The 24,985-nt window shown below is 44.7% G+C and overlaps 1 protein-coding gene across 1 annotated transcript in view; it reads right to left on the bottom strand.

The window, feature by feature from the left end:
- Positions 1-24,670, bottom strand: part of shf (Src homology 2 domain containing F) — an 89,836-nt gene extending 65,166 nt beyond the window's left edge. The window contains exons 1-2 of the mRNA XM_030766555.1: positions 24,095-24,670; positions 7,585-7,714 (exon numbers count right to left, since the gene is read on the bottom strand). Of these exons, the coding sequence (XP_030622415.1) occupies positions 7,585-7,714; positions 24,095-24,532 (568 nt within the window). The 5' untranslated portion in view covers positions 24,533-24,670. The remainder of the gene's footprint in view (positions 1-7,584; positions 7,715-24,094) is intronic.
- Positions 24,671-24,985: the final 315 nt, after the last annotated feature.

Raw genomic sequence — 24,985 nt, 5'->3', positions numbered from 1 at the left:
TCCATCTACTGTCCCCTACCACTGCTCCTCTTCATCAGCTGTCCCCTACCACTGCTCCTCTCCATCCACTGTCCCCTACCACTGCTCCTCTCCATCTACTGTCCCCTACCACTGCTCCTCTCCATCCACTGTCCCCTACCACTGCTCCTCTCCATCTACTGTACTCTACCACTGCTCCTCTTCATCTACTATACTCTACCACTGCTCCTCTCCATCTACTGTACTCTACCACTGCTCCTCTCCATCTACTGTCCCCTACCACTGCTCCTCTCCATCCACTGTCCCCTACCACTGCTCCTCTCCATCCACTGTCCCCTACCACTGCTCCTCTCCATCTACTGTCCCCTACCACTGCTCCTCTTCATCTACTGTACTCTACCACTGCTCCTCTCCATCCACTGTCCCCTATCACTGCTCCTCTTCATCTACTGTCCCCTACCACTGCTCCTCTCCATCTACCGTACTCTACCACTGCTCCTCTCCATCCACTGTCCCCTATCACTGCTCCTCTCCATCCACTGTCCCCTACCACTGCTCCTCTCCATCTACCGTACTCTACCACTGCTCCTCTTCATCTACTGTCCCCTACCACACAAACACCTCTCTCTGTGCAACATGAAAAAGTAATTACTGAGCAAAATTAAAATGAAAAAATGAAATAACTAAAATCAATGTACAGTATTTATTTCACGATGTTTAAGGTTCATTTAATGGTTAAAACAACAAAAAAGTAATTTGATAATTTGATTATTTAAAAAAAACCCTGTTTCATTCTCTACTGCAGAATAAAAAGAGGGTGGCTTGAGGTGTGGAGCATTGATTCTGGCTTATGACTGAACACACACACACACACACACACACACACACACACACACACACACACACACACACTTAAGGTCTCAGGGTATCCAAATGGAGATCAAAATGGATGTAGTCCTATTGATCTAATTGTCTTCTCTTTTAAAACAGCATTGCCCTGATGACTGCAGCCCTAAATGCAGCTCTAATGTGGCTGGCCGGTCTGCACCGCCTCTGGCAGTGTGCCCGGTACGCTCTCAACTGCCTGAAAGTCCACTCCACATGAAGCCTGGATCTGCTCAAAAAGAAATAAATTAATAAAGAAATGAGGGCTGCATCGCGCTCGCCCAATCTTAGATACAGCTCAACGCACATTGAGCTGAGCCTTCGCATGTTTCGCAATCGGTAATCTCTAAGTAAGACGGTCTGGCATCCTATGGTTTTAACAGGTCCGGCGATTCCTGAGATGAACGCAGTAAGGAGAAGAAAGATGGACGCGAGAGGCGAGGAGGAGGCCTCAGGAGTCCAGGCCGGCGGACGCCAAGAGAAAAGGCTCTGTGGATGCTGCATTTGAGAGTCCCTCTGCAGTGGATATGACGGCGATTAATGGAGTCGTTAATCAGCGGAATTAATGAGTGACTTTAACGATCTTTCGCCCGGTGCCAGACGGCAGCCCTCTATGCCACTCGGCTCTCTCGGCCGTGACTGATGGGCATCGTCTCTGCCAGGCCATCCATCCTCCCTCACCACCTCTCGCCCACCCTGCTGGGCACCTGTCCAAGGCCAGCACCCACCTCGTCCTCTCCCGCAGGGGAAACTCCAAACACTCAACATTTCACGACCACAGGCCTGTCTGTGCGTGTGTGTGTGTGAGCGTGTGTGTGTGTGCGTGTGTGTGTGTGTGTGTGTGTGTGTGTGTGTGTCTTTTACATCTGTGTTGTCCATTCTTGTAGGCAGTACAATGGTTTTACAGTCATTCACTATGCGGGAGCAGCTGCTGTCTTAGACAGGGAGGAAGGGGGGGGGGGTTCGATTTCCACCCCAGTCCCTCACCAGTTTGACGATGGGCAACCTACTGTTGGAGAAAATGGGCAAACCCTCCGATGGCTCTGATATCACGCTCTGTTGCTAGATCCACACCCTGCCCGTTCAAAGAGCATCTTACGGCTCAATACCACACGCTTAAACTGTACCCTCAGCACTGCTCACTCAGTCATCGATTTTAGTGTTGTGTTCTCTGATTTGACAGATAGTACTTTAATGAACAATGGATACTAAATGTCCTCCTCTCTAATTTTTCATTATAAATGCAAACATAAGCCATGTGCGAGTGTCTGTTTCAATGATGCCCATCACAAAATTCTCTCTCTCTCTCTCTCTCTCTCTCTCTGCACAGTTGTATTAGGAATGGAGAGATCATTCGTTAAGCGTGTGGGTGGAGACCATTGTTCTGCCTGCTGTATATCTCATCCATACATCAACACCTCTTCATCCAGTCTGCTAGGCCTCCGGCCTCCTACTGAACTTAGCCTTCATCTAATTATCTCCACCGCCGAAAGCCACGGGCAGTCAACGCTGAAGACAAGTCACATTCTGCTCCCCCTAAGTTAGGGTTCATTCATAATTTAACCACTTCAGCTTTCTTATCACAGTTCTGATATCAACACTGAGTGAAGCCCATGCAACTGGTACACAGAATCGGTTTATAAATGCCCTCAAATCACTACAAAAGGGAGTTTAAAGGTCAGATCCAGGTCACTTTTTATGTCAAACGCAATGACGGATTACGTCATTTTCAAATTTGACACTCAATCGAGAAAGAAGCTCTCGGATGTCCGGACATGCCGAGGATGCTCTCCGAGCTTCACGTTGTCACTAAAGTCGGCTCACGGGCTCCGAAATCTGCCTGCACATGCACGGTCTGGCCCGCCGCGAGGTTTCCCGCTCATCAGGATCCACTCTGCATAACTCTCTCTTCCTCTGCCCTGCAGCCAGAGAAACTCCAACGAGTAAAACCTCACAGACAGACGTCTGAAGAAACTCCAACGAGTAAAACCTCACAGACGGACGTCTGAAGCTGTGAACCAACATCTCCGTCTCAACAACAGTCAGGTAACTGATCCAGAGGCCAGCGAAACTGGGATCTCCTGATCTCGGGAGGAGCCTGTGGTGCGGTTCCAAGTGGAAGTGAGTGATTAACGGAATAACGCTTTACAGGTGGGAGGGCACGTCTGGTTGGCACTGAAAGGCTGGAAGTACTGAGGAGAGAATGCGTAGGATTGGGAAAACGTTCCCTCTTTCCGTGCTGCATGAGGCAGGGCACAGCTATGCATCCCCTGAGTCACGCGTGATAGGGAAGGCCACGAATCACTCAAAATTCTTTATTGCACAACGTGCCGAAGGTGAGGGGTGGGGAGGCCAGAAGCCCCAGATTACAACACGCTGCAGAACAAACACTATATATTCTTCGAGCAAATCTGTTCTGCCAAAACCTCTGTGTCATAAATTCACAGACAGACACACACACACACACACACACACACACACACACACACACACACACAGATACACACACACTCATACAAACACACACAGCTCCACCTCCAGGGCGACCATGCCGCATTCCATTTGACTTCCTCTTTTTCTTCTCTCTCTTTTTTTTTTTTTTTTTTTTCTTACCTGGGCTGAAAGGGTTGGTGGGGGAGTTATGGGAGGAGCTTTGCGGGGAACGTGTTTGTTCTCTCTGTGCGCTGGGTCACAGTGAGTATTTGCTCAGCGCTGCAGGTTTGAGTGGTGGGAAAAGTCTCACAAGACCTGGCAGCCAACAGCCCACGGGGCTGGAGCTCTGGTGAGAGACAAAACCAGGGCAGGACGAGCCGAAGACGCCCAGGCAACCCAGTCACACGGCACTGCCGGAGACAAGTCTCAACACATTCAGCAATGTGTGTGAAGGGGCGTGTGAGTGTGTGTGTGTGTGTGCGTGTGTGTGTGTGCGTGTGTGTGAGCGGAGGAGGGGAAGTGTGGGGAAAGACAGAAGAAGAGGAGAAAGTGTAAGAAAACTGAGTGAAGGAACGAGAGAAGAAGCAGAGAGGGAAAGAGGGAGGAAAGATGAAAGAGAATTTACAGAGGAGGAAAAATAAACACAAAGACTTAACACACTTTTTATCCCTTCTCTACCTGCGAGATATTTAGGTATTAAAGTGTACTGGTTCCTCACCTATCTAATAAACTCTGGCATGCTCGATACATTCTCCCGTGGAGAGTTCTGGAAAGCTTGTCCTCTGAGAATAGCATGAATGATTACCAGCGCAGCAGAGAGGAACAGACATAGGGGAAAACACCAGCTCAAACAAGACAACTCAAACCATAAGCAAGCACACATACACATACACATTCACATACACATTCACATCCCTTACAACCTCTCTCTCTCTCTCTCTCTCCCTCTCTCTCTCTCCTTCTCTCCCTCGCGCTCTCCCTCTCTCTCCCTCCCTCTCAACATATGAACGCACAAGCACACGAACTAACATAAGAATACAAACAGGTGCCTGAACACACACACACACACACACACAGACACGGACACAGACACAGACACAGACACACAGACACAGACACACAGACACAGACACAGACACACAGACACAGACACACAGACACAGACACACAGACACACAGACACAGACACACAGACACAGACACACAGACACACAGACACACAGACACACAGACACACAGACACACACAGACACACACAGACACACACAGACACACACACAGAAAAGGGTGAGAATGAGACAAACACATTGATGACTGAGGTAAGGGGAGTTGGTATTACTCTGGGCCTTAGGCTGCCTGCTGCCCTGCTCCAGTAAACAGAGATTATGGACCCAGCTTTACAGGTGGGGTTACACAGACATGACATTCACCTCCAGCAGGCTAATAAATCAGCAGGGTCTGCTCTGAGTGGGAAAACCAGTGGATTAAACACACACACGCACGCACGCACACACACACACACACATACACACAGATACACACACACACCCAGACACACAGATACACACACACACACAGATACACAGATACACACACACGCACACACGCGCACACACCACACACACACACGCGCACACACGCGCACACACACACACACGCACGCGCACACACACACACACACACACACAGATACACACACACACCCAGACACACAGATACACACACACACACAGATACACACACACACACACACACACACACAGCTACACACACACACACACAGCTACACACACAGAGACAAACACACACACTACCCGCTGGCTAACACCCTCCACCTCAGGTGATACACACTTCACTACCAAAGTGTTAACACGCACGTTTGAGAGCATGACAAATTCTGGTTTTAGAACTGCAGGAAAACACAGAAAGATTTTAATTTCAGACAGCTGCGTCTGAGTGACAGCTCACACCATCTGTGTATTTCAGGCCCAATTTCTAGTTTCAGTGAAGGAAAAAAAAAAAAAAAAAAAGGAAATCGTTGTTTGTCATTACTCATGTCTTTGCACTGTTCCAAAGACAAACAAGCCAAAATACACAGAGCAAAGTGTTTGCTTTGTGTTTTTAAGGCTACAGTTATCAGTGTGAATTTTAGCTGAGGTGCCATTAGAAATTCATGGAGCTGCAAATGAGGCCATAAAACTCTGTGTCTTTTCTTTATCTGTCCGTCTGTTAAGGAGGCGCTGAGAGGTGCAGCCAAGTTCTCTTTCAGCAGTCGACGACCGGCCAATTTGAGATTGCGGATAACAAAAAACCAAAAAGACAGGAGAGAAAGACAAAGCGCTGATGGTAAGAATAGGGACGGAGAAAAGAACAGGCAGGCGAACACAGCGAGCTGTCCAATCAGGACGCGGGAGCCAGCGTTAAAACCTCAGCCTGTGGAACCAGAGACCTTGGTGATTAACAACACGTCCTGCGGCGTTTCTGGACAGAGATTTATAAGGAAATCGGTGAACGACGGTCAAGGAGCCGATCAGTCAGGGACTTTCTGAAAGAGCACTACGTCAGTCGGTGTGTACACTGAAACACCGCAGGCAAATTCACACTCTTACTGAATTCGACAGGTCAGCGGTTTCTTAATGCTGCTCCTGTGGTCCCACAGACCTGTACATTTTAGATCTTTCCCTGATTCAACTCATCCCCTTCATTATCAAACCTCCGATTAGGTGGAGCAGGCATATTAGAGCTGAGAAAGAAAGAAAGAGAGAGAGAGAGAGAGAGATCTAGAACATGCACAACTAACGGCTGATATTCTACTCTGCGTATCCATTCGTGAGTGTTCACACTATTAGCAGTTCACAAAACCCTGTGTTTTACTTTTTTTTTTTTTAAAAAGCATATACACGACTATGACATGGGGGTACCTGACCTCTCTAGCTCTGGGGACCACGGCTCCGACCGCCTACGAGACGTGAGCCACTTTAGAAGGATCCGGAAGCCACATTAAACTTTAATACTCATCTGAGAACAGAGTGGAGGTCAGGGGTCAAATCACGGTGAGGAGACACGTGAAGAAGGAGGACCCATTAAAGCTTCTCGGAGGGAAAGTAAAAAGGTTTCAGACGCCATAAATCACACCATTAGGGGAACCTTCTCGCTTCTGCTTCGCACTCAGCTTTTGTGAATGGATCAGTGAAAGCAACTCGTCACAAAGCGCTTCAATTTACCGCCCGTTCAGCTTCTTCATTATTCCGCCTTCTCAGAGCGGCGGGACGGGCAAAGTGAGGAGGGATACGGCGATTTAGGCTTTTCAATAGTCGTTCTGCCCGACTCTGAGGCCGAGAGCGAGCGCGGAAAAAAAAAAAGAAAAAAAGAAGAGTCTAAAGACTGTAGATATGACATTCCTCAGTGTGAAGACTTCACATAAACGCTGAGGTCCACACCCCGGCTGCAGCCGTCTCCCCCGGAAAGGACAAACGAGGTGAACGAAACTATTACTTAACGTTTCTTAAAACGTTTTTTTTTTTTTTTCCCCCTTTAGCCACACGTTTGCCAAGTACGTTAACATTAACGTTAAGTATTCTGGGAAAACGGAGGGCACTGTCGTCCATTCTCTCGGGTTCACCGAAGGAACATCATTTTCACAAACAAAGCAAAATCCTGGAGGGCTAGCTCTTGGTAAAGAGTGAAAAGTCAAAGACACCTGAACTGCGAGTGAAATATTCACCATCGCTTCTCGTGATGAAATCACTTCACTTTCCGGGAATATTGGCCAGACAACATGTGTTGGCCTGACGGAACAATCTTCCTTTCTACACAGAGGTATCCTCTTTGAGGAAAGTTTTTATAACTACGTTTGGGTTTGTAAGCTTTTTGTGTGTGTGTGTGTGTGTGTGTCAGGTTGACAGGTGGAGTCTGTTTTTTGCCAGACGCATCTCTTGGCCACTCCGGTGCATTTGTTTGTGTCTAGACAGTGCACATATGGCTCGGCCATTTTAACGTCACGGCCTGAACAGGTGAAACGCCGGCTTTGACTCAGGGGAATACTGCTTCCAGTGGCCGGGCTAATCCTGATTAGCTGATTGTGAATGCAGTATGAACACAATAGCAGAGCAAAGAAACACAGACACAATGAACATCCGTGTTTATGTGAACACGACGGCTTGGCAGCATTATGCTGACAGAGAGAGAGAGAGAGATAAAGAATGTACTCCCTGCAGATGAGAAGAGGCAGAGGAGTCACATTCTCCGGCTGAGATAAAGCACACAGGAGAAAAAACTCTCACTTACCAGCCATCATTTTCTGAGCCTCGTACGGTTCCATGTAGCCGTCGTTCTCCGTCACCTTCTCCGCGGGAGCCTGTGTGCCACCCGCCTGCTCCGCGTCGAACGGGTCAGCATAGTCCTCCAGGATAATAAGCTAGAGAGGTCAGAGAGAGAGACAGACAGACAGGGAGAGAGAGAGAGAGAGACAGAGAGAGAGAGAGAGAGAGAGAGAGACAGAGAGAGAATACAGAGAAAGTGGTAAATGGATGATTACTTTAACAATGACTTTTAAGCAGTCCATGCATGGTAGCTGCCTTTCTATTCCCCCAGAGAGAGAGGGAGAGAAAGAGAGACCTGAATAGTGGGAGAAGATGAGGTGGTGTGACTACACTCGCTCTGGAACATGGTGACTTTCGTATGTTAGGAACACAGAGGAATGGGCAACAGCTGACTCTGTCTCCGTCCAATCAGGTTTCATCTGTTGTCCTACTGCTGACATCTTTCATCAAAAATCTGATTCCCTTTGGGTTTTCAGAGTCAAAAGATGACCCGAGCAGGGCAGGCTACCAGTGTGCTGTAACTCTCCAAAGAACCAGTTTTGAACAAGTACAAGGTTTGGCAGAGAGCCTTGGCTAATTGCAGGCTTTGCTTTCTGCAGGGTACTTCTTGCTGAGGATGGTAATTAAGTGGACATCCTCGGCTCTGGATACATACCGAGCCTTTAAAATGTATCATTACTTTAGCCAGTATTTCACGGTGAATTCTAATCCGCTGACACCCCACTGCACCATTAAACTAGCCTGGGAGACCCTCAACACTCACCCTGAGCATTTTCCAAAAACAGCTTTCTTTTCCTTTTTTTTTTTTTTTTTTTTTTTTTTTAGAACTTCAAGCCCTCTCACCCTAAATTGAAGGTGCACTCATGTAATCTAGGAAATACGGAATATTTCAAAGTGCTTGCTTTGTCCAACAAGAAAGAGAGGTCCAAGGGTCTAGGATCTATGCTTAGATTTCGGATTGTGCTCAGTGGCTACTTATAAAGGCAAACGTAGTTGAATGTGCCCTAAATGCTTGGTTAGAATAATGAAAAATGCAACATGGTTGAATGTACCAGTGGTTGTGGTCTAATTGGCAAGCTGTCCACAACTCTCCTTCAAGCAAAAAGGGAAAAATGCCATCAAAAGCCATCTGCCATGCTGGACCCTGATGAAGTTTGGATTCAATGGCGGGGTTTGGAAAAAGCTCCATATTTTTTCTGTGTCAAAGCGTTTGAAAGGTTGTCTGTCCTTGAGATTTAAATGGAGCAGGGGCAACAGGGAGATCGCAATTTCTAAAGCAAACAGACAGTCGCAAAGTGTCAACCAGCAGGAGATGAGACAACATCTATGCAAAAAAAAAAGCACAAACATCGTCAACGTCAGGCCCACATTCAACATAAACACGGTGACGCCGCCATTACTGCCAAAGAAAACGCGAGGACCAAGCCTCATGTTACAAAGCTTCTCAACCAATCACATTCCTCTCCTTCAGTCAAGAGAAAAAACAAAAACAAAAACAAAACGTGATCATGAAAGAGACAAATTGAGAGTGAGAGTTCATTGTCAAAACTCTCTTTTTTTTTTTTTCTCTCAAAACTATCTGGTCCAGACAATGACTCTGTGCCTCCTGCATCTTTAACTTTCAAATCAGCCAAAGGAGAGAGAAAAGAAACCAGAGAAAAGGGTTTGACTGGCACTGCCCCCATCGTGAGTCATGAGCCATCACAGAAGAATTTGATTTCATTTTTTTCTTGTCTTTTCCTTCTTTCTCTCTTTCTTTTCTTTTCTTTTTGGAGCTCACTCGTCACTCCTGCAGAGGACAGAAGAAGACAGCGTGGGCAGTCAGAGAACAGTGCAGCCACTCTGTCTCCACTGCAGCAGAAACACAACCCATCCTGTGTGTCATCTACAACTAAAAACACAGCCATTCCCATCCAGCTAGTCTGACAGAAAAAAAAAAAAAAAAAAGAAACACTACAACAAAGAAAGACTGAAACGAACGTCTTGGTCTGTCGTAACACTAGACGCACTCCAACAACTCGATAAAGCCAAAGCGTATCGTCATGCAGATTTAAGTAAGGGAAAAAAAACCTACTTTTTGTCAGTCACAACTTCATAATCCAATTATACAACATTTAGAATTTAACTTCGTGTAGAAATTAAACACCGCCACTTACACTTTGCCCAAACTTGGCAGATTTTGGCTTTAGTTAATGATACCATATAATTATGGACCCCCCCCCTCCCCCAAATAAAAAAAAAGAAAAAAGCTCAACCCTGAAAAGCCAAAGGAACTTACTGAACTCTCACAGCAAGTAGCTGGTAGTTTCAAATTTAAAAAAAAAAAAAAAAAGAGAGAGAGAGAGAGAGAGAGAGAAAGAAGTCTCACATGTAGCGAATCATATGGGGGGAAGAAAACAGAAAGAGAGAAAAAAAAAAATCTTCGATGTCTTCGGTGCCTTTAGGGCTACGCGCATTCGCCCTCCCTTCCTCTCCTCTCTCCACGCTCTTTCTTCCCTGGACGTTAGCCACACAGAAATGCTGGGTTTCAGTTCCTCCTGTCTGTGAGCCAGAGGAGAAGAGACCCAGGACACGAACACTGCTCCATTTGCCTTTGTATCTCTCACATAATATGCCTGAAACAACAACACATTCATGAAATAAAGCCATGGGTGTTGAAAACTTGCGGAAAAAGCTGTATCTTTGCGGTGTCCGCCGCGGTGCGCGACCACGTTAGCGGACCACAGAAACGTCAGGCTGTTTCTGTTTTTTTTTTTTACTGTTGCTCTCCTTCGTGTTATTCATGGTACCACTTTGTCTTTAAACTTCGCTCAGATAAGTGAGGCTTGAACCAGATTACAAGTCATCCCGACTAGAACTTAAAATCTCGCCAGAGAGAGGCCGCGAAAAGCGCACTGACTAAAACACACCGGGAAGGAAAACCTCTGGCCAAGGCCCTCGGTGAAGAATCAGAGTCAGCCATGCGAGGCTGGCGGTGCCATTGTGCTGAGTGAAAGTGTGCATAGTGCAGGAGCAATCAATCTCTGAGGTGGAAAACCGCACTGACTGATAAAGGTTCGTAATTAAAGTAAGCTCTTCCACATACTACTCCTATGAAACACTGTGTTCTTTTGATAGCAAGGGTACTATCCAAGATACAACATGAAAGTAAAACAAAACAAACAAACTTACACCTCTGGGGAAATCAAGGTGTGGCTGATTTGAACATTAGTTTTTTTTTTCCTGTTTGTTTGTTTGTTTTACACAGGGGAAAACCACACCTGATATTAATTATGTGATCATTCTAAACAGTTAAACTGGCATCAGACACTGCCTTCAGAAACCACATGTCAATTAAACGTGCCGACTCAGCTAATTTTAAAACGCCTCAGTGTTTTTAAATCCACACCTACCTGACTGGTAGTTCTGAAACGTTTTGTTTTAGACAGATTTATCCAAGTGATAACCCCATTGAGCTCCAACATAAATTAGTCTGAAATGCTAGCACGGGGCAGAGGACAGAAACATTCAGAGCAGATGGCTCTTACACCAACCTATAACTGCTCTGTCTCTCTGTCTAAGGCCCCTTAGGGTCAGAGAAGCAACAGGATGTAGGGAAACCTGTTCTGGGTCAACAGACTATTCCTCCCAGGACCAGCACACTGGCACATTAATGCTGATTTGCATAAGTGTGTCAGAATGCATGGAGAACAGTAAGACTTCCACTGAATCCACAAACCAAATATGAATATGTGGTCTTATCATCAAGCAGCAAAAAACCATCAACGGCGTTAAAAAAAAAAAGAAAAATCCACATCGGTTGAACAGGAAAAGGATTACACTCCCCCAATGTCTGATCGGTATTTTAAGAGCTACGAGTACAGGACATTTTTTTTTCTTTTCTTTTCATTTTCATTTTCACTTTTTAGTTTCTGTTAAGGTTTCTGTCTCAGGGAGGCAGAACACACTGTGTTGCGAGATCTAAGCTGATATGACCAAACACCTCACCTAACCACTGCTAACATGTAATTATCTATCAAACCCCAAAATCTTAAGGGTTTTAAGGATTCAAATTAAAGCCAACATGCGATTTTGAAATCACCCACCAACAATAAATAAATAAATAAATAAATAAATAAAACATTTTCTATTGTGAGATTACAGTTTAAAATATCAGCCTATGAAGACAATGACACCAGGCTTCTCTGAACTGTGATCTGACGTGTGATTCGCAGTCTTCCCCACACCAGTGTGATCTACTCAAAATCACATTAAAACAGTTAAAATAGGCATGATGAAGTTTAAAATAGGCATGATTAAGGTGCATTATGCAAAACATGTTGGCTGACCAAGATACAACCCCAAAGTTATTTGAATATTCAAAGTAAAAAAAAAAAAAAAAAAAGTTTTAGAAACGTTAAATAAAAATTTAAAAACGAAACCAAACAAAACGCTCTCTCTCTAACCAGTTTGATATGGACTTTCCCATCACACGCGAAAACAAACGTTAAACATCTTGATCTAAACCGTAAGAGGGAGAAACCAATTAAGGGAAGTGCTCCTTGTCAAAGGGAGCTGAGTGTCCTCCTCCTTGGGTCTCGCCACAGTGCTGTAATTAGGAGACAGCAGGGGTAGCAGGAGAAGCTCAAAGGAGGGCAAAGCACTGCCGGGGGACCCACCATCTGCTGGCGAGTGTGTCGAGGGTGTGTCAGAAATGCAGCCAAGCCGCAGTCGTCCTGAAAGTCAAATCTGGCCACAGCTCCACGCCACGGTGCCCCCTCTAGATTACGCCTGGGCCCTTTTTTTTTTTTTTTAAAACAGCAGAACTCCACACGACCCCACCTCCTGTTGCTTGTCAAAACACGGAAGCGTCGCAGGCCCTCGGTAAGACGCGTTGCATACTCATTACAAGACGCTCCCGGAGTCGAGGCATATCTGTACGCCGCAGAACACAGAAACAGCTTCTTTTTTTTTTTTTAAATGACTTCCGTTCTTGCATCTTGTGTCTGGTTCTGCTGCAGCTTACACCTGCAGGTTTGGTGATAGCCCAGCAGAAAACAGCTGAAGCACTGCTAGCCCCTAAAAGAGTGGAGTGAATGTGGAATGTGTTGCTGCTAAACAAGCGTGTGTGAGGACATGAGAGAATGAGGAGAGACACCTGGCCCTGTGGCCTGGCATTCCACAGCATTACTCAGACGTGCTGGATTAGAGAATCGGTTCAGCTTCGGTCCTCTGTTACAGGACTGAGAAGATGCAATCTACATTAAGAGCGAATGAGTTTGAAAAGCAATTAACATTTACAGAAATCTGGGTCAACTTATAAAAAAAAAAAAAGAGAGAGAGAGAGAAACGCTTTGGAAATCACAATGAGGTGTCCCAGTAATTGAAAAGCACAGTAAACAGTCCACTGCAGGTTCTCTGGGACTGTTTTTTAATCTGTGCTCTCCAGAGAATACAATGCCTTTCCACAGGTGACATGACATCAGCACCAGACCAGATCCAGAGGAGGAGATGGGAGCAGGAAGCATCTAATGGCCGTAACCTCAGTGCAAAGGCCCAGATGAGGAGCGCCGCAGAGGCCGCGTCAGCTCAGCCTTAAGTGCCCTCTTTTTAAAGAGGAGTCTCTCCCCGGGAGATCGTCACAGCTGTCGGGGAGTTCGAGGCGCAGGAAAAGGAGAGAAGAGAGGTGAAAAAGGAAAACTGGCATTTGTGATTCATGTCTGAAGCCGCAGGGGGACTCCAGCGTCTGATAGGCTTATACGACTGCAGGCCGAGCGCTTAGATTGCATTAGGGCATTTCAGAAGGGTCCTCTACCCTGCTCTTCCCTTTTTGTTTTTACGTTTGGGGCGGGGGGGGGTGGGGGGGTGGGGGGGTTACTGCCATCAAAGCTAATGTGTAGTGTCCCATAAAGGAGCCAATGAAAACAACAGTACGGAGATGGAGAGAAACACAAGACTCCTGCTAGTGCACCACTGAGCAGTCCACAGAGATGCTTCCATCAACCACCAGTCCCACAGATAAAGTGCAAGGTAAGGGGAAAAAACTAGACCTGAGGAGGAAGCCAAGGGACGGTTGGATTAAGTGGATCACAGAGTCAAACACTTACTTTAAAAGAAGACAACCAAAGTAAACAGTCAAACTACACTCCCTATTCAGCTGTATATGTTGACTGTATGCAGGATATTTATGTAAGGTAAACTCAGAAAGCCCAGAGGACCACATCCTTAAACTGGTTGTTTGCATTAGAAAGATCTCTGTCTGTGTGTGTGTGTGTGTGTGTGTGTGTGTGTGAGTGAGAGAGAGAAAGAATCATCTGCATTTCTGTGCATCTATAAATAGCATACTGAACTATCATGCCAAAAATATTTATATATTAATTGGACACTAATTAAAGAGTAATTACATGTAATCAGTAAAGTGTTTCTTTTCCAAAATGCATTATTAATACATTTCCCATAACTAATTATCGCAATCTACTTCAGCACATTACACACATTTGGACATTATTTCCTGTTTACTATGACAGACACAACGTGTGTATACACACATGGACAGCTTTAAAACGTCAACATTTCAACTCTTCCGAGTGTCTTAACACAACAATAGAGTAAACAAAAGAAACTAACAGTTGTGACAACTGCAGGAAAAATCTTACAACTCGGAGGGATTATGGATCACAGTGTCGCAAAACAATACTTCAAACAATAATTAAACAAAATGCTTATCTCAGCCCTCCTCCCTGAACGTGACTTTATGGTCTTTACTGAGCCGAGATGTCGCATGTGTATTACGCTAATTGCATGTAATTGTATAAACAACTGACTCAGATATTAAAAACATCCTCATACCTTTCAACACGTTTTACCGGTCTCGGTAAATTTTGGCGGAGTCTCCTGAGAGACAGGAGTGGAAGGAAGGAGAATTAGTTTCAGGCCTAATGGCCCCAAATAAGGACGTGCTCAGATCTGAATGTCTACTCACGTAATCAGGAAAGGTTGCAAATCAAATTCTTGATTTCGAAAGTCTGCCTCATTCTTTATAATCAGTCAAAAGCCACTGAAGCTAAATGAGCGCTAATATAAAGAGAGCACTTCTCCTAATAACCGAAAACGAGCCTGTATTTGTCTTCGGGTGAATTACTTTGTCAGCCTTGCTTTTAGCATTATTAAAAGTGCTTCATGTGAATGCTCCAAGGTTAAAGTTGGACGACAGGAGAGAAAAAAAATGTGAGCTTAGTACGATCTTCTGATGGAAACAATTTAGAGCTAAAAAGCACATCCACTTTTCCAAACCTCCGGACGCTTCTTCAAATTACCGCTAAATTACATACAACTGCAGCGTATAGAATGGGCTGTGTGGCCTGGATGTTACGTAACCCTTCAGAAAGAGACAATAGTGTGGGCTATAGTGTAGCCTATCATAATGGCAAAAGCTTTAAATCACAATTTAAAACACACTTAAAATATGTATCCCAAAAGGCATAGATTGAACTGGTTTTTCATTATGAATCTGGACGTCTATCTCCTGTCCTCTGGGCTGTCTGCATTGCTACCATACTTGATACTGAAGTTTATGTTATACTGCATAAAAATACTGCCGAAATCTCATCAAACGCCGTCTATGCAGGATAAACAGGCCTACTGAACGCAAGAGAAGGCCTCCGTCCGTGACGAGGAGATGCTATTAACTCTGTCATTGATCCAGCCTGTCATGTGTATTTGGTATATGGTACCCGCAGCTGTATCACATCTGCAACGCAAGCTGCCCTTAAACAACAACAGAATCTTTTCTGAATGACAGCTTCAGTAAAGATGCTTTTTTTGTTGTTGTTGTTTAAACAGACAACAGCATACATCATCGTTAGGACATGCCAACTGTACAGTCTTAGCATAACAGCTGCTGTTATTCACATTCAAAACTGACTGCTTATATCACCTCATTGGTAGATTAGGATCTGTGGCGTTACTGACATTGAAATGACAATGACTTTGCTTGTATGTTATTTCTTTGAGAAGAACATACAGATTATTGTAAAGTCTGACTGAAGTAAAATGCTGCCTAAAACTGGTTCTCGACTTCTGCCAACCCCTCCTCTTCTTTCGACAGCTTCAGTGTCAAAATCCTCTCAGCGCTACATTCAGAGGATTTCAAAGCACAACAAAAACTCGTTGCGTAACTTGAAGATGACAGTCCCATTGCACTTACAGACAGCCAGACTCCAGTACTCCACAGACCAGTTGCCTTCTCATTCCATGCAAATTTATGCACACAAATAGGTTACAGCAGTGGGGATTCTAAAAGATTACGCTGAAAGATACTGTGAAAATTCTATATTCCGACACTTGAAAACGCACAAGCTTTTAGTTTCCCCGAGAGAAACCCAGAAACTGTGTCCACCTCTAATTCACTCAAACTATTCTGACATCTCTGTTTCTTTCCGAGGATTTATTCCGGTGGATATATCGACATGTTTGTCCCACGAATTCAGTGGCTTATTCCTCTTCATCCTCACCTGTCACAAAGCATTCCTACGCTCCGATATCTCCCAGGGTCAAACATACCATTCATTTACAATTCAATTTTCGCTGAATGAATGTGTCCCCGTTTTTCTCACGCTGACTGTCGTTTTCAGAGTCACGGGAGCACTCAAGCGTAGCACCATCTCGCCCTGTCTCCAGGGAACCCTTCCGCTGCTCCAGCCAGCAGGGGCACAGGGCTCAGGTCCGGACTGCAGGGTGGCTTTGGCAGATTACCACACTCTTAATATGTGACACGTATTCAAGATTAAGTACCAGAGGATACGCTCGACAAAATCCAATTTCCTATCACTGTACTCGCTCTCTGTGGCAGATTTATGAATGAATGTGTGCTGGTAAAGTTGAAGAGAAGAACACATTTTGAGGGGGCTAAAAAAATAATAAAAAAAAAGAAAGAGAGAGAGAGAGAGAGAGAGGGAACAAAAGGACAATGTATACACACAGGCCTACACTTGCACAGAAGTCAATCAGAGCATGTTAACTGTATCCTTTTTTTTTCCCCTACTCCAGTTACAGTGAAAGAAACGGCGAAGCACGTCGGCTTTGTTTTCCCATCAACCATCAGACCTCACAGCTAAAATAAGCAGCGTGTTGAACAATGTTTAACACTCTTCACATAATGCGCTGACTGGTCTCCTTTTAATGGACTTACACACACACACACACACACACACACACACACACACAGTAGTTCAGAAGGGAAGATACTGAATACAGATCTTACAAAAGGTTTCGTGTGTGCGTGATTGGGGCCGAGTCGAGAAAAAACAGCTCCGCATACAAACAAAGCACACGAGGCTTCGCCGAGTGGATCTCTTGATTACGGTCGGAAACACGGTGGCCTGGGATAACCTCACTGCGGGGACTGTGGAGAGGTGCATGCTTGTCAGGGCCAAAGGATCCAACAATGGAGCGCTTTGGGTGGAGACGCAAATCCACCAGCGACCGCTGGCAGAACCGCCGCGGCGCTTTTCACGTTTTAAAAATCATGAAAGAGACGGGTGCACGAGACCCTTATATGGTCATAAACACAGGCTGCCTTAACACTGTGTTCAGAGGAAATGCAGTCAGGTGGATACACATGGATGGATTTCTTTCTTTTTTTTTTTTTTTCAGTCCTGTGTGATTTTTTTTTTTTTAAACCATGCAGGCTTGGCTGGAGCAGGGAAAAACCACGCCCTGACTATTTAGAGCGGCTAGCACAAACTTGCTCTGTCAAAAGAGAATGTCACCGAGCTGTAAACACTTCCTGTCAGGAAGAGAGTGCTTCCTTAATCCTGGAGTAACCCTCTTGGCCTTTCTTCCTTTCTTTCACTGCCAGAGAACCAACCAATGAACTGCTCTCTTTTGCCTTTGGTCCAGGGAGCAGTCCTTTGCCTCAAGTGAGATAGAATGAAAGTAAAAGGAAAATCCAACACCCACCAATACATCTTCCTGAGGTTACAAAAAAACCCCCAAAAAAACCATGCACGAGACATTTTGAAATGGTGCGTCACAGATACTTGGAAAGCATTGTGAAACCAGCTCTTGCCCTCGAGAGCACAAGCGAAAAATGTTCTTTCAAGTCGTACAGTTGTGCTAGCTCATTTTCAGAGACCTACACTGGAAATCCAAGGAAGCCAAGCTAACCCCTGGCCCTCTCTCTCAGACTCAACAAAACAGAGCTCAGCCGGGGCGAGGACAGAGATCACTTGGACTCCATCTGAAAAAAGACTGAACGAGACTCAAACTGTAAGACTCCCGTGGAGCACATCCTCAGCTGTCTGTTCACAATTCACACCAGGAGGATCATTTTTACTTTTTAAAGGGCGAGGGAGACATGGCCAATTACACAGACAAAAAGTGGAAGAGTTGATGAAAGCCAAATACCTCAAAATAACCATCCCTGTTAGAAGGGTTTTTTTGTTTGTTTGTTTGTTTGTTTGTTTGTTTTTTTCCTTTCTTCTTTTTTTTTTAGTCTTGCCCTTGCCTGGAAAGCCATATGACCCTAGGGTTAAATTTGTCTCCCTTTAATCAATGGTCTGCAAGAGACCTCAACAAACACAGTCTCCACCCAAAGGCCTTGCTTCTCAGCTTCATTAATCAAAAGCTTCTGTGTGTGTGTGTGTGTGTGTGTGTGTGTGTGTGTGTGTGATCCAGGAACACACTGACGACTGTCACTTTAACATGGGCAAGGAACGACCTGTAGGCCTCAGAGCCGCATGGGGCTGAATCATCAGATGAAAACACAGGCAATTAAAGCTCAGCCCCTCGGGAGGGGGGGGGGGGGGGGGGGGGGGGGGGGCATCGAGGAACAAAATGACCACACAAATCTCGGCTCCAGTTTAGCCGTGTCCATCCCTGTGAAAGGATACCCTATCAAAACATCTTTAAGCGCATACCAATCATCATAAATTCAAACGTAATGTCCCGGAAAGTTCAGTCAGTTCATCTGGACACAATGTTTCGTGAGAGAAACATCTCATCACTCATCCAGGTGACCTCGGCAGTCTCAGCCGACCGCAAGTGTCCCCAACCTTATAAACAGCCCAGTTCATCTGCACAAGAACGAAGCCAGCGATCGGTATCGTCTGCAAATTTCCATGACCATTAATTACAATGGCCACGTGTACTACTCACAAAGGATTGGGGAACAGCTGCAGTAACAGCACTGTAAGATGGCAAAAGATGTAGGCAAATGTGAAGGTTTCGGTCATTATGCAACTGTGCTGTTTATAAGGTTGGGGATATTTGTGGTCAGCTGAGACTGACGAAGTCACCTGGGTGAGTGATGAAAGGTTTCTCCCACTAAAGGTTGTGTCCAGATGAAGTGTGTCAACATTCTGGGATTTACTGACTTAGGCTATTGAGCATGCCCCAAGACGTCCAAACGTACTGGTCCTCAGAGGACACCATCGGAAAAGTTCCTCAGAGTTAAGAACCTCCAGGTTTCATAGAAATTTAGACAAAACAGATACCGCGGTTAATTCAGCCATTCATTCAGATGTCTGTGTTGTATTTAGGACGAGCATGTCTGTTAAATAAATAAGTAAAAATGTACAAAAGAAAATAAATGTCAGTGTTCTGTTTAAGGGCTCTGAGATTCTGCGATTGTTCCTGTCGGTTCAACAGAAAATGAGAATTGTCCTACAAGATCCTATCATTGCTGAAATGAAACTTTCTAAGCAAATTACGTAGAGGTGGAAACAACCCGACTGACTGAGCTGACCGCTTCTGTCAGTAGGTATTTTTTTTTTGTTTGTTTGGTTTTTTTGGCTTACTTGAGTGGTTTAGACAAGCACACACTCAACGCAATCAATTCTGAGAGAAGCGAAAGGCCAACATCATCAAAGAAAATATGAGAGGTCAAGCGTAGGAAAAAAAAAAAAACAAGAATGGAAAAATGAAAGCAGAGGAACCCAGTACATACTCATTAGAATGGACAGCAGTCATCTAACAACTGAAAAAGAAACAATTTTCATCTAAAAAAACCTTTTTCCTAGAGGCATGGGGAAGAAAAGACCCACAAACAACAACAACAACAACAACAACAAGATACACCACAGGGGGGGAGGCAACAACCAGACAATATTTAACCCACTCCACAGTTATGGAAAACAACAAAAACAACAACAACAACAACACTTGTTCCATGTGGTGGATTTGTAACCTTTTTTTTGGCAATATTGCAACAGCGGTAAAAATTGGGACGTTTTGTTGTATGTCAACGGGGCTCCGTACCAATAAGGAATCCCTGTGGTCTTTATGACTTCAGTCCTGCTGTGCTCTGTGAGGAATCAGGGACAAAGGCACTTAACTCAGTTTAGTCAATAGCACTGTTTACCTTTGTATAATCCTCTAACCTGATCACCCATGAACTGCCACTCTGATTCATAAACAACCACCCAACACTGAACACTAAACGACCGGGCCACACTAAACGCTAATGTTATAACTAAGACAGACCCAAAAGGGAGACAAAGGCAGAAAATTCTACTTAACCATGCAGCCATGAAAGTCCATCAAAGTCACCCTCAAAGCTGAACAGTAATCAAAGCTATACCTTCTGTGTTTACAGACCGTCCCTCATGGCCCTGCATGATTAAAGATGCAGGGCTTTCTTTTTCTTTTTTCCTCAGGGCAACTTTGTGTCCACTTTAGAAACAGGACACTTTAATCAAACATTAACCGAGCGCAGGAGCAAGGTCACAGGCCTCTACGTCCATGCTCGTGCTGGTCTGTTTATCTCTTTGTCCTCTGTTTGTGTCCCCGCTGCTTCATTTTCATCAGGTGTTTCAGCGCTTTGCGTTGAGATTATGGGAACACTGATGCAGAGAGCTTTTAATTAGCTGTACAGCACAACGATAATTGATCATTTTTCTACAGCTCAGTCAACCATGAAGGTCTTACCCATGTAAACAAAAACTTACTTAACAAATTTAAATAAATAAATAAAAAATAATAACACCAGCATAATGGAGCCCGTCGCATCAGTGGGTCTGAGTGTCTACTGTTCAGGGGTGTGTGTGAGTGTGTGTGTGTGTGTGTGTGTGTGTGTGTGTGTGTGTCACTGCATTTCAAAGCCACGGCGCTGTAAGTGATCAAGATGATTGAACTTGCTCATGTTTGGAAGAAGGTGTTAGTCTAAAACCTCACACACAAAGCATTTGAACTGACGCAGAACCTTCTGCCGTCTGAGGTCTCAGGATTAGACACAACACTCACCACAGCTATTGGCAGTCCAAGCATTTGGTAAGTGGTTATATAATTACCATCCACTCGTCAAGTAATTAAAACATCAATTGGCCTTTCGTTGTAAGAGGAGTCTAGTAGTCTGTCTGACTCGCTGGTCGATAGTGTGCACTCAGCTAGGGCCTGAGAAATCAACTGGCCAATCAGATTTCTGCATTAAATGGAGTCTTATGCTTAAATTCAAGTTGCACATTACTACTAAATGCATATTTATGAAGTGGATACACTTGGTTGTGAGTTTACACACTCTAGTCTTACTGAGCCAACCCTGCTGTTCACCGAAGCTTATTTTCATATTTAGCGTGGTATTAAAATTTTGAGGACACTATTCCTGACCATCCTGATCTCAATCAGGGAGTGTTTAGTGGAAGACGATGTGCACAAACGTGTCAATACGTTTGTTTCACGTCTGCGTTTTTTTGCCTATTTTATGAGCATATGAGAAGTATGACAGACAGACAGAGATAACAGAAGTTTGTTGGCAGGAGTGCAACTCTTTCAAAATACTCAGCATGACTGGGAGCTGCAGAAGAAGTCTTCCCACCAGCCTGGGAAAAGCCAAAAAAAAGAGCATCCTCCTCACAGATCAAGCCGGAGCGGAGGAATCCTGACACGACGCAGCGATCAGAGACATTCAAACACTTCAGCGGCAGGGTGAAACACAGGCCATGCCTAACCCAAAGCATTATTAATACAGTTAACGTATTAATAATTGTACAGGCTGGGGGGAAAAAATGCAGGTCAGGTACACAGAAGAAGAAAATAATGAAGAGACTTTATCAGATCTGCAGCTTTAGGCCTAGCAGCTAAGCAGATTTCACACTGATGATCATAAGATCCTCCACAGAAGCCTTTGGATCAGTCCCACGCAGAGTCCTCAGATCTCCAGAATCACTACTGTCTACTTAATCTCACACAAACACACACACAAACAAATACACACACACACAAACACAAAGGGAAAATATCCAGGCACTAACTTTTTGTCTAATGTCTTAAATCTCAAGTGGTGACCTTGACTCTGTTCCCAGCCCTAATCAATGCGTTATGATAACAATGTAGAAATAATGTTCTACCATGTGGCTCACATACGAATCACTGCACAGAGTAATATGTCCTTGGATAATAGTACAGAAAAAAGGAGAGACCATGTTTCTTTTCATGGCTCTTTTTACAAACCAAATTAAAGAAAAAAAAAAAAAAGCAGGCAGCAGTCAAACTGTGAGTCGAGCACTATTCATCTTCTGCAGAAAAGTCGAGCAGTCTTCATTGTTTTTAGAAACTGCTAAAACTGCAGGTTTCCACTGCAATCACCTGGCGAGTGGCTCTGAAACAGGTTGATTGCTTAGGCTCAGAACATACACGGTCATTAATCTGAGCTGGGGAGATACACACTCAGTAAACAGTTTTATTTGTTTTTGTAAACAGGTCAACACAGCCAGAGTGAAGTGCCTGACAAGACTTAAAAACAGAGTGTACCTGAAAAGCCGTTCTACCGGGCACAGTGGCCTTCTTTCAGGCGAGACAAACTATACCTGCGGCTGCTGCCTGTTGACTCTGGAAGACACCTGTGTGAGCCACGCCCTACGAGCAGAGGTGTGGTGACTGTGAGGAAGAGCGGAAGTGTGTGTTGAATGGGATGGTAAGTCATAGTAAAGGTGTTGCATACCTGTGGGAACCTGGCTTACTGTTTGCTTTCCGGTCTGACTGTCCAAACCACCTCAATCCGCCTGACATAACAGGTTGAGTAAACAAATAGTAATGAAGTTATCTGGAAACGCGTCATAAAGCATAAACGTCTGAGGACACTGATACAGGGAGAAAAGCAGATACGGAGGAAGTTGTAAAAAGGAGTAACCAAGATTAGGCAATGACTTTCATTCTCGACTTTCATACTCTTGTCCCAACCATTTTTCTTGCGTTTTCTCATTCCATAACTGTAGTATGTGGAGAGAAACAGAAACATTCTGGGCTCTATGAGCTGTCAGTGACTGGTCACATTCTTCAGAATGACTGCAGATACCTGCTGGGTCAAATGTCCTAACCAAACACCCTGGAGACCAGAGCAAGTCATGAAAAAAAAAAAAACAGACAGACATGAACCAACTGCAGTATGTCCACCTTTATAACACTTACAAAGAAATCAGGATACATTTGGTCACTGACTGCAGTACAGTAATGGTAAAACAAGAGAGAATGGTAAAACTCAAACCAAACCTAATAAATACTTAAAATTTAAAGCTATGTAATCTAATATTCAGGTTGAGTTATTCAGAGGGCCATCAGACTTCACAGAACAGACAAAAGCAAATAAGTGCTGAACATGTCTACAGTGTCATTAATTCAGGCGTGGACCAGTAGAAAGCCTAAACAGAACCGTCTTGAAAGGACATTAGAGTGATTCCTACAGACAGCGATACAGACAGACAGACTACATGAGAAACGCTTTGTGGTGCAGCGCCCTGAGCCAAACCTCTGAGGCCCTACTCCACCAGCGCTTTCAATAATGCAAAAAAAAATAATGACAACATCCATACGGCCACAGTCTCTTTTCAAAGGACTTATACCGTCAAATGGTCTTGCCGTGTAAGGATTCTGACACGCCAAAATGAAATTTAAAGCACTTTCCACGTGATTGTGAATATAACTTTGACGTCTCAAGTTTCGTGGTTCAGACGCTTGATGTGAATTTAACTATACTATTGTGCTATCGTAAATTTAAGCCCAAAAAGCAGAGATGTCCCAGTCTTCCGGCAGGACTGATATTGGTAACTCCCACAACAATCGAGATTATCAGAGGGGAAAAGTTTAGAGGAGTTGTGATGGGTAACCTGCATGTTATAACGCTGGTTCAAGTGTGACGACAGATGTCAACGGAGGAATGTTTATGGAAGTCATATAACAATGTTCGGCTGTCTGGCCTGGATTTAACCGTTGAGGAATAGGTAAATAACTCGTTTAGCCGGTTTTAACGATGTCTGACAAAATGAGCACAAAAGAGAAATAGGCATCTCACTCACACTGGTCATACAGAGGATGCGTGATGTTCGTGCGATTAAATAACAGTTTGGATGTAAATTTCATGTTTAAGTCATCACATCACTCTAAAGACACGTAAGATTTACACCTTGGTCTAAACGACACGGTCAGATCGACCCCTACGCTTGCCATTTGATTTTTTTATTGTCCTGTTTCACCTGCAAGCGACTTTTTAAAGCTGTGCTTACCTTCTCTTGCTTACTCTCGTGTTCTGCGGGTGGCGAAGTGGGAGACTTGACGCTCCCCACAGTAACTGGGATTGTTGTATTACTACTGCCCGAAGTCGAACCGCTTCTCTCTATCGTTTCTACCTTTATGAGCCGATGCTTTGGTGACACATATTTTATGTCCTGCGACCCCACAGAGCCCAGTCCAGTTGAATAAGAAATATTTCCGCCTCCTGTGTACGGATCCTCGAAGTCCAGTTCCTTTTGTAGTTTGTACGCAGCGAGAATGTCGGGTTGAGCGGGGCTTGGATAGTGCGAGGTAGCTCCTGAGCTTGTTTGGTGGTAGCCAGCCGTACCTGATACAGCGGCATGGCAGTGTCTGTAGTCCGGTTTCGGGGGCGCCGGAGGTGGTGCTTTGGTGGTTTTGAATCCCAGGTGCTCCTTGAACCATTTGGCCATGCTGCCAGCACATTGCTCAAAAGTCAGATATTATGTTCCGATCCAGTTTTCAGCCTTGGTCTCTTTTTTCCGAAAGCCACTCGTCCTGTGTCTCTCACGCCGAAGATTTCTTCGGCTACAGTGTAGTGAAAGGGTGTCTTTTCGGCTACAAATACTTTCGTCTCCTCACAACTCTGCCATTCGGACTGTGAGCAAGTCCACTCTGCGCTGAGACTACGCAAAGCTACACACTAGACCGCTGATCTGGCTGTGGGATGCGCTCTCTCGTGCTGTTACCTGAGTACGTTCACTGCCACCTACCGGATTGATATGCTAATTTATAGAGTGAATGGCGTATTCAACGCAGGAGGAGGGAACACAGGTTAGACACCGCTCTCCCTGCGCATTCACGGTCTGGGCAAAATTAATGCCTCTATATCAAGGAATAGATTACGTCATGTGTCACCGATATTT

This window comes from Chanos chanos, chromosome 2 (assembly GCF_902362185.1).
Source record: "Chanos chanos chromosome 2, fChaCha1.1, whole genome shotgun sequence".
NCBI classification, from domain to species: Eukaryota; Metazoa; Chordata; class Actinopteri; order Gonorynchiformes; family Chanidae; genus Chanos; species Chanos chanos.
The sequence above is the reverse complement of the archived record's forward strand: the minus strand, read 5'-3'. Positions and strand labels throughout refer to the sequence as shown.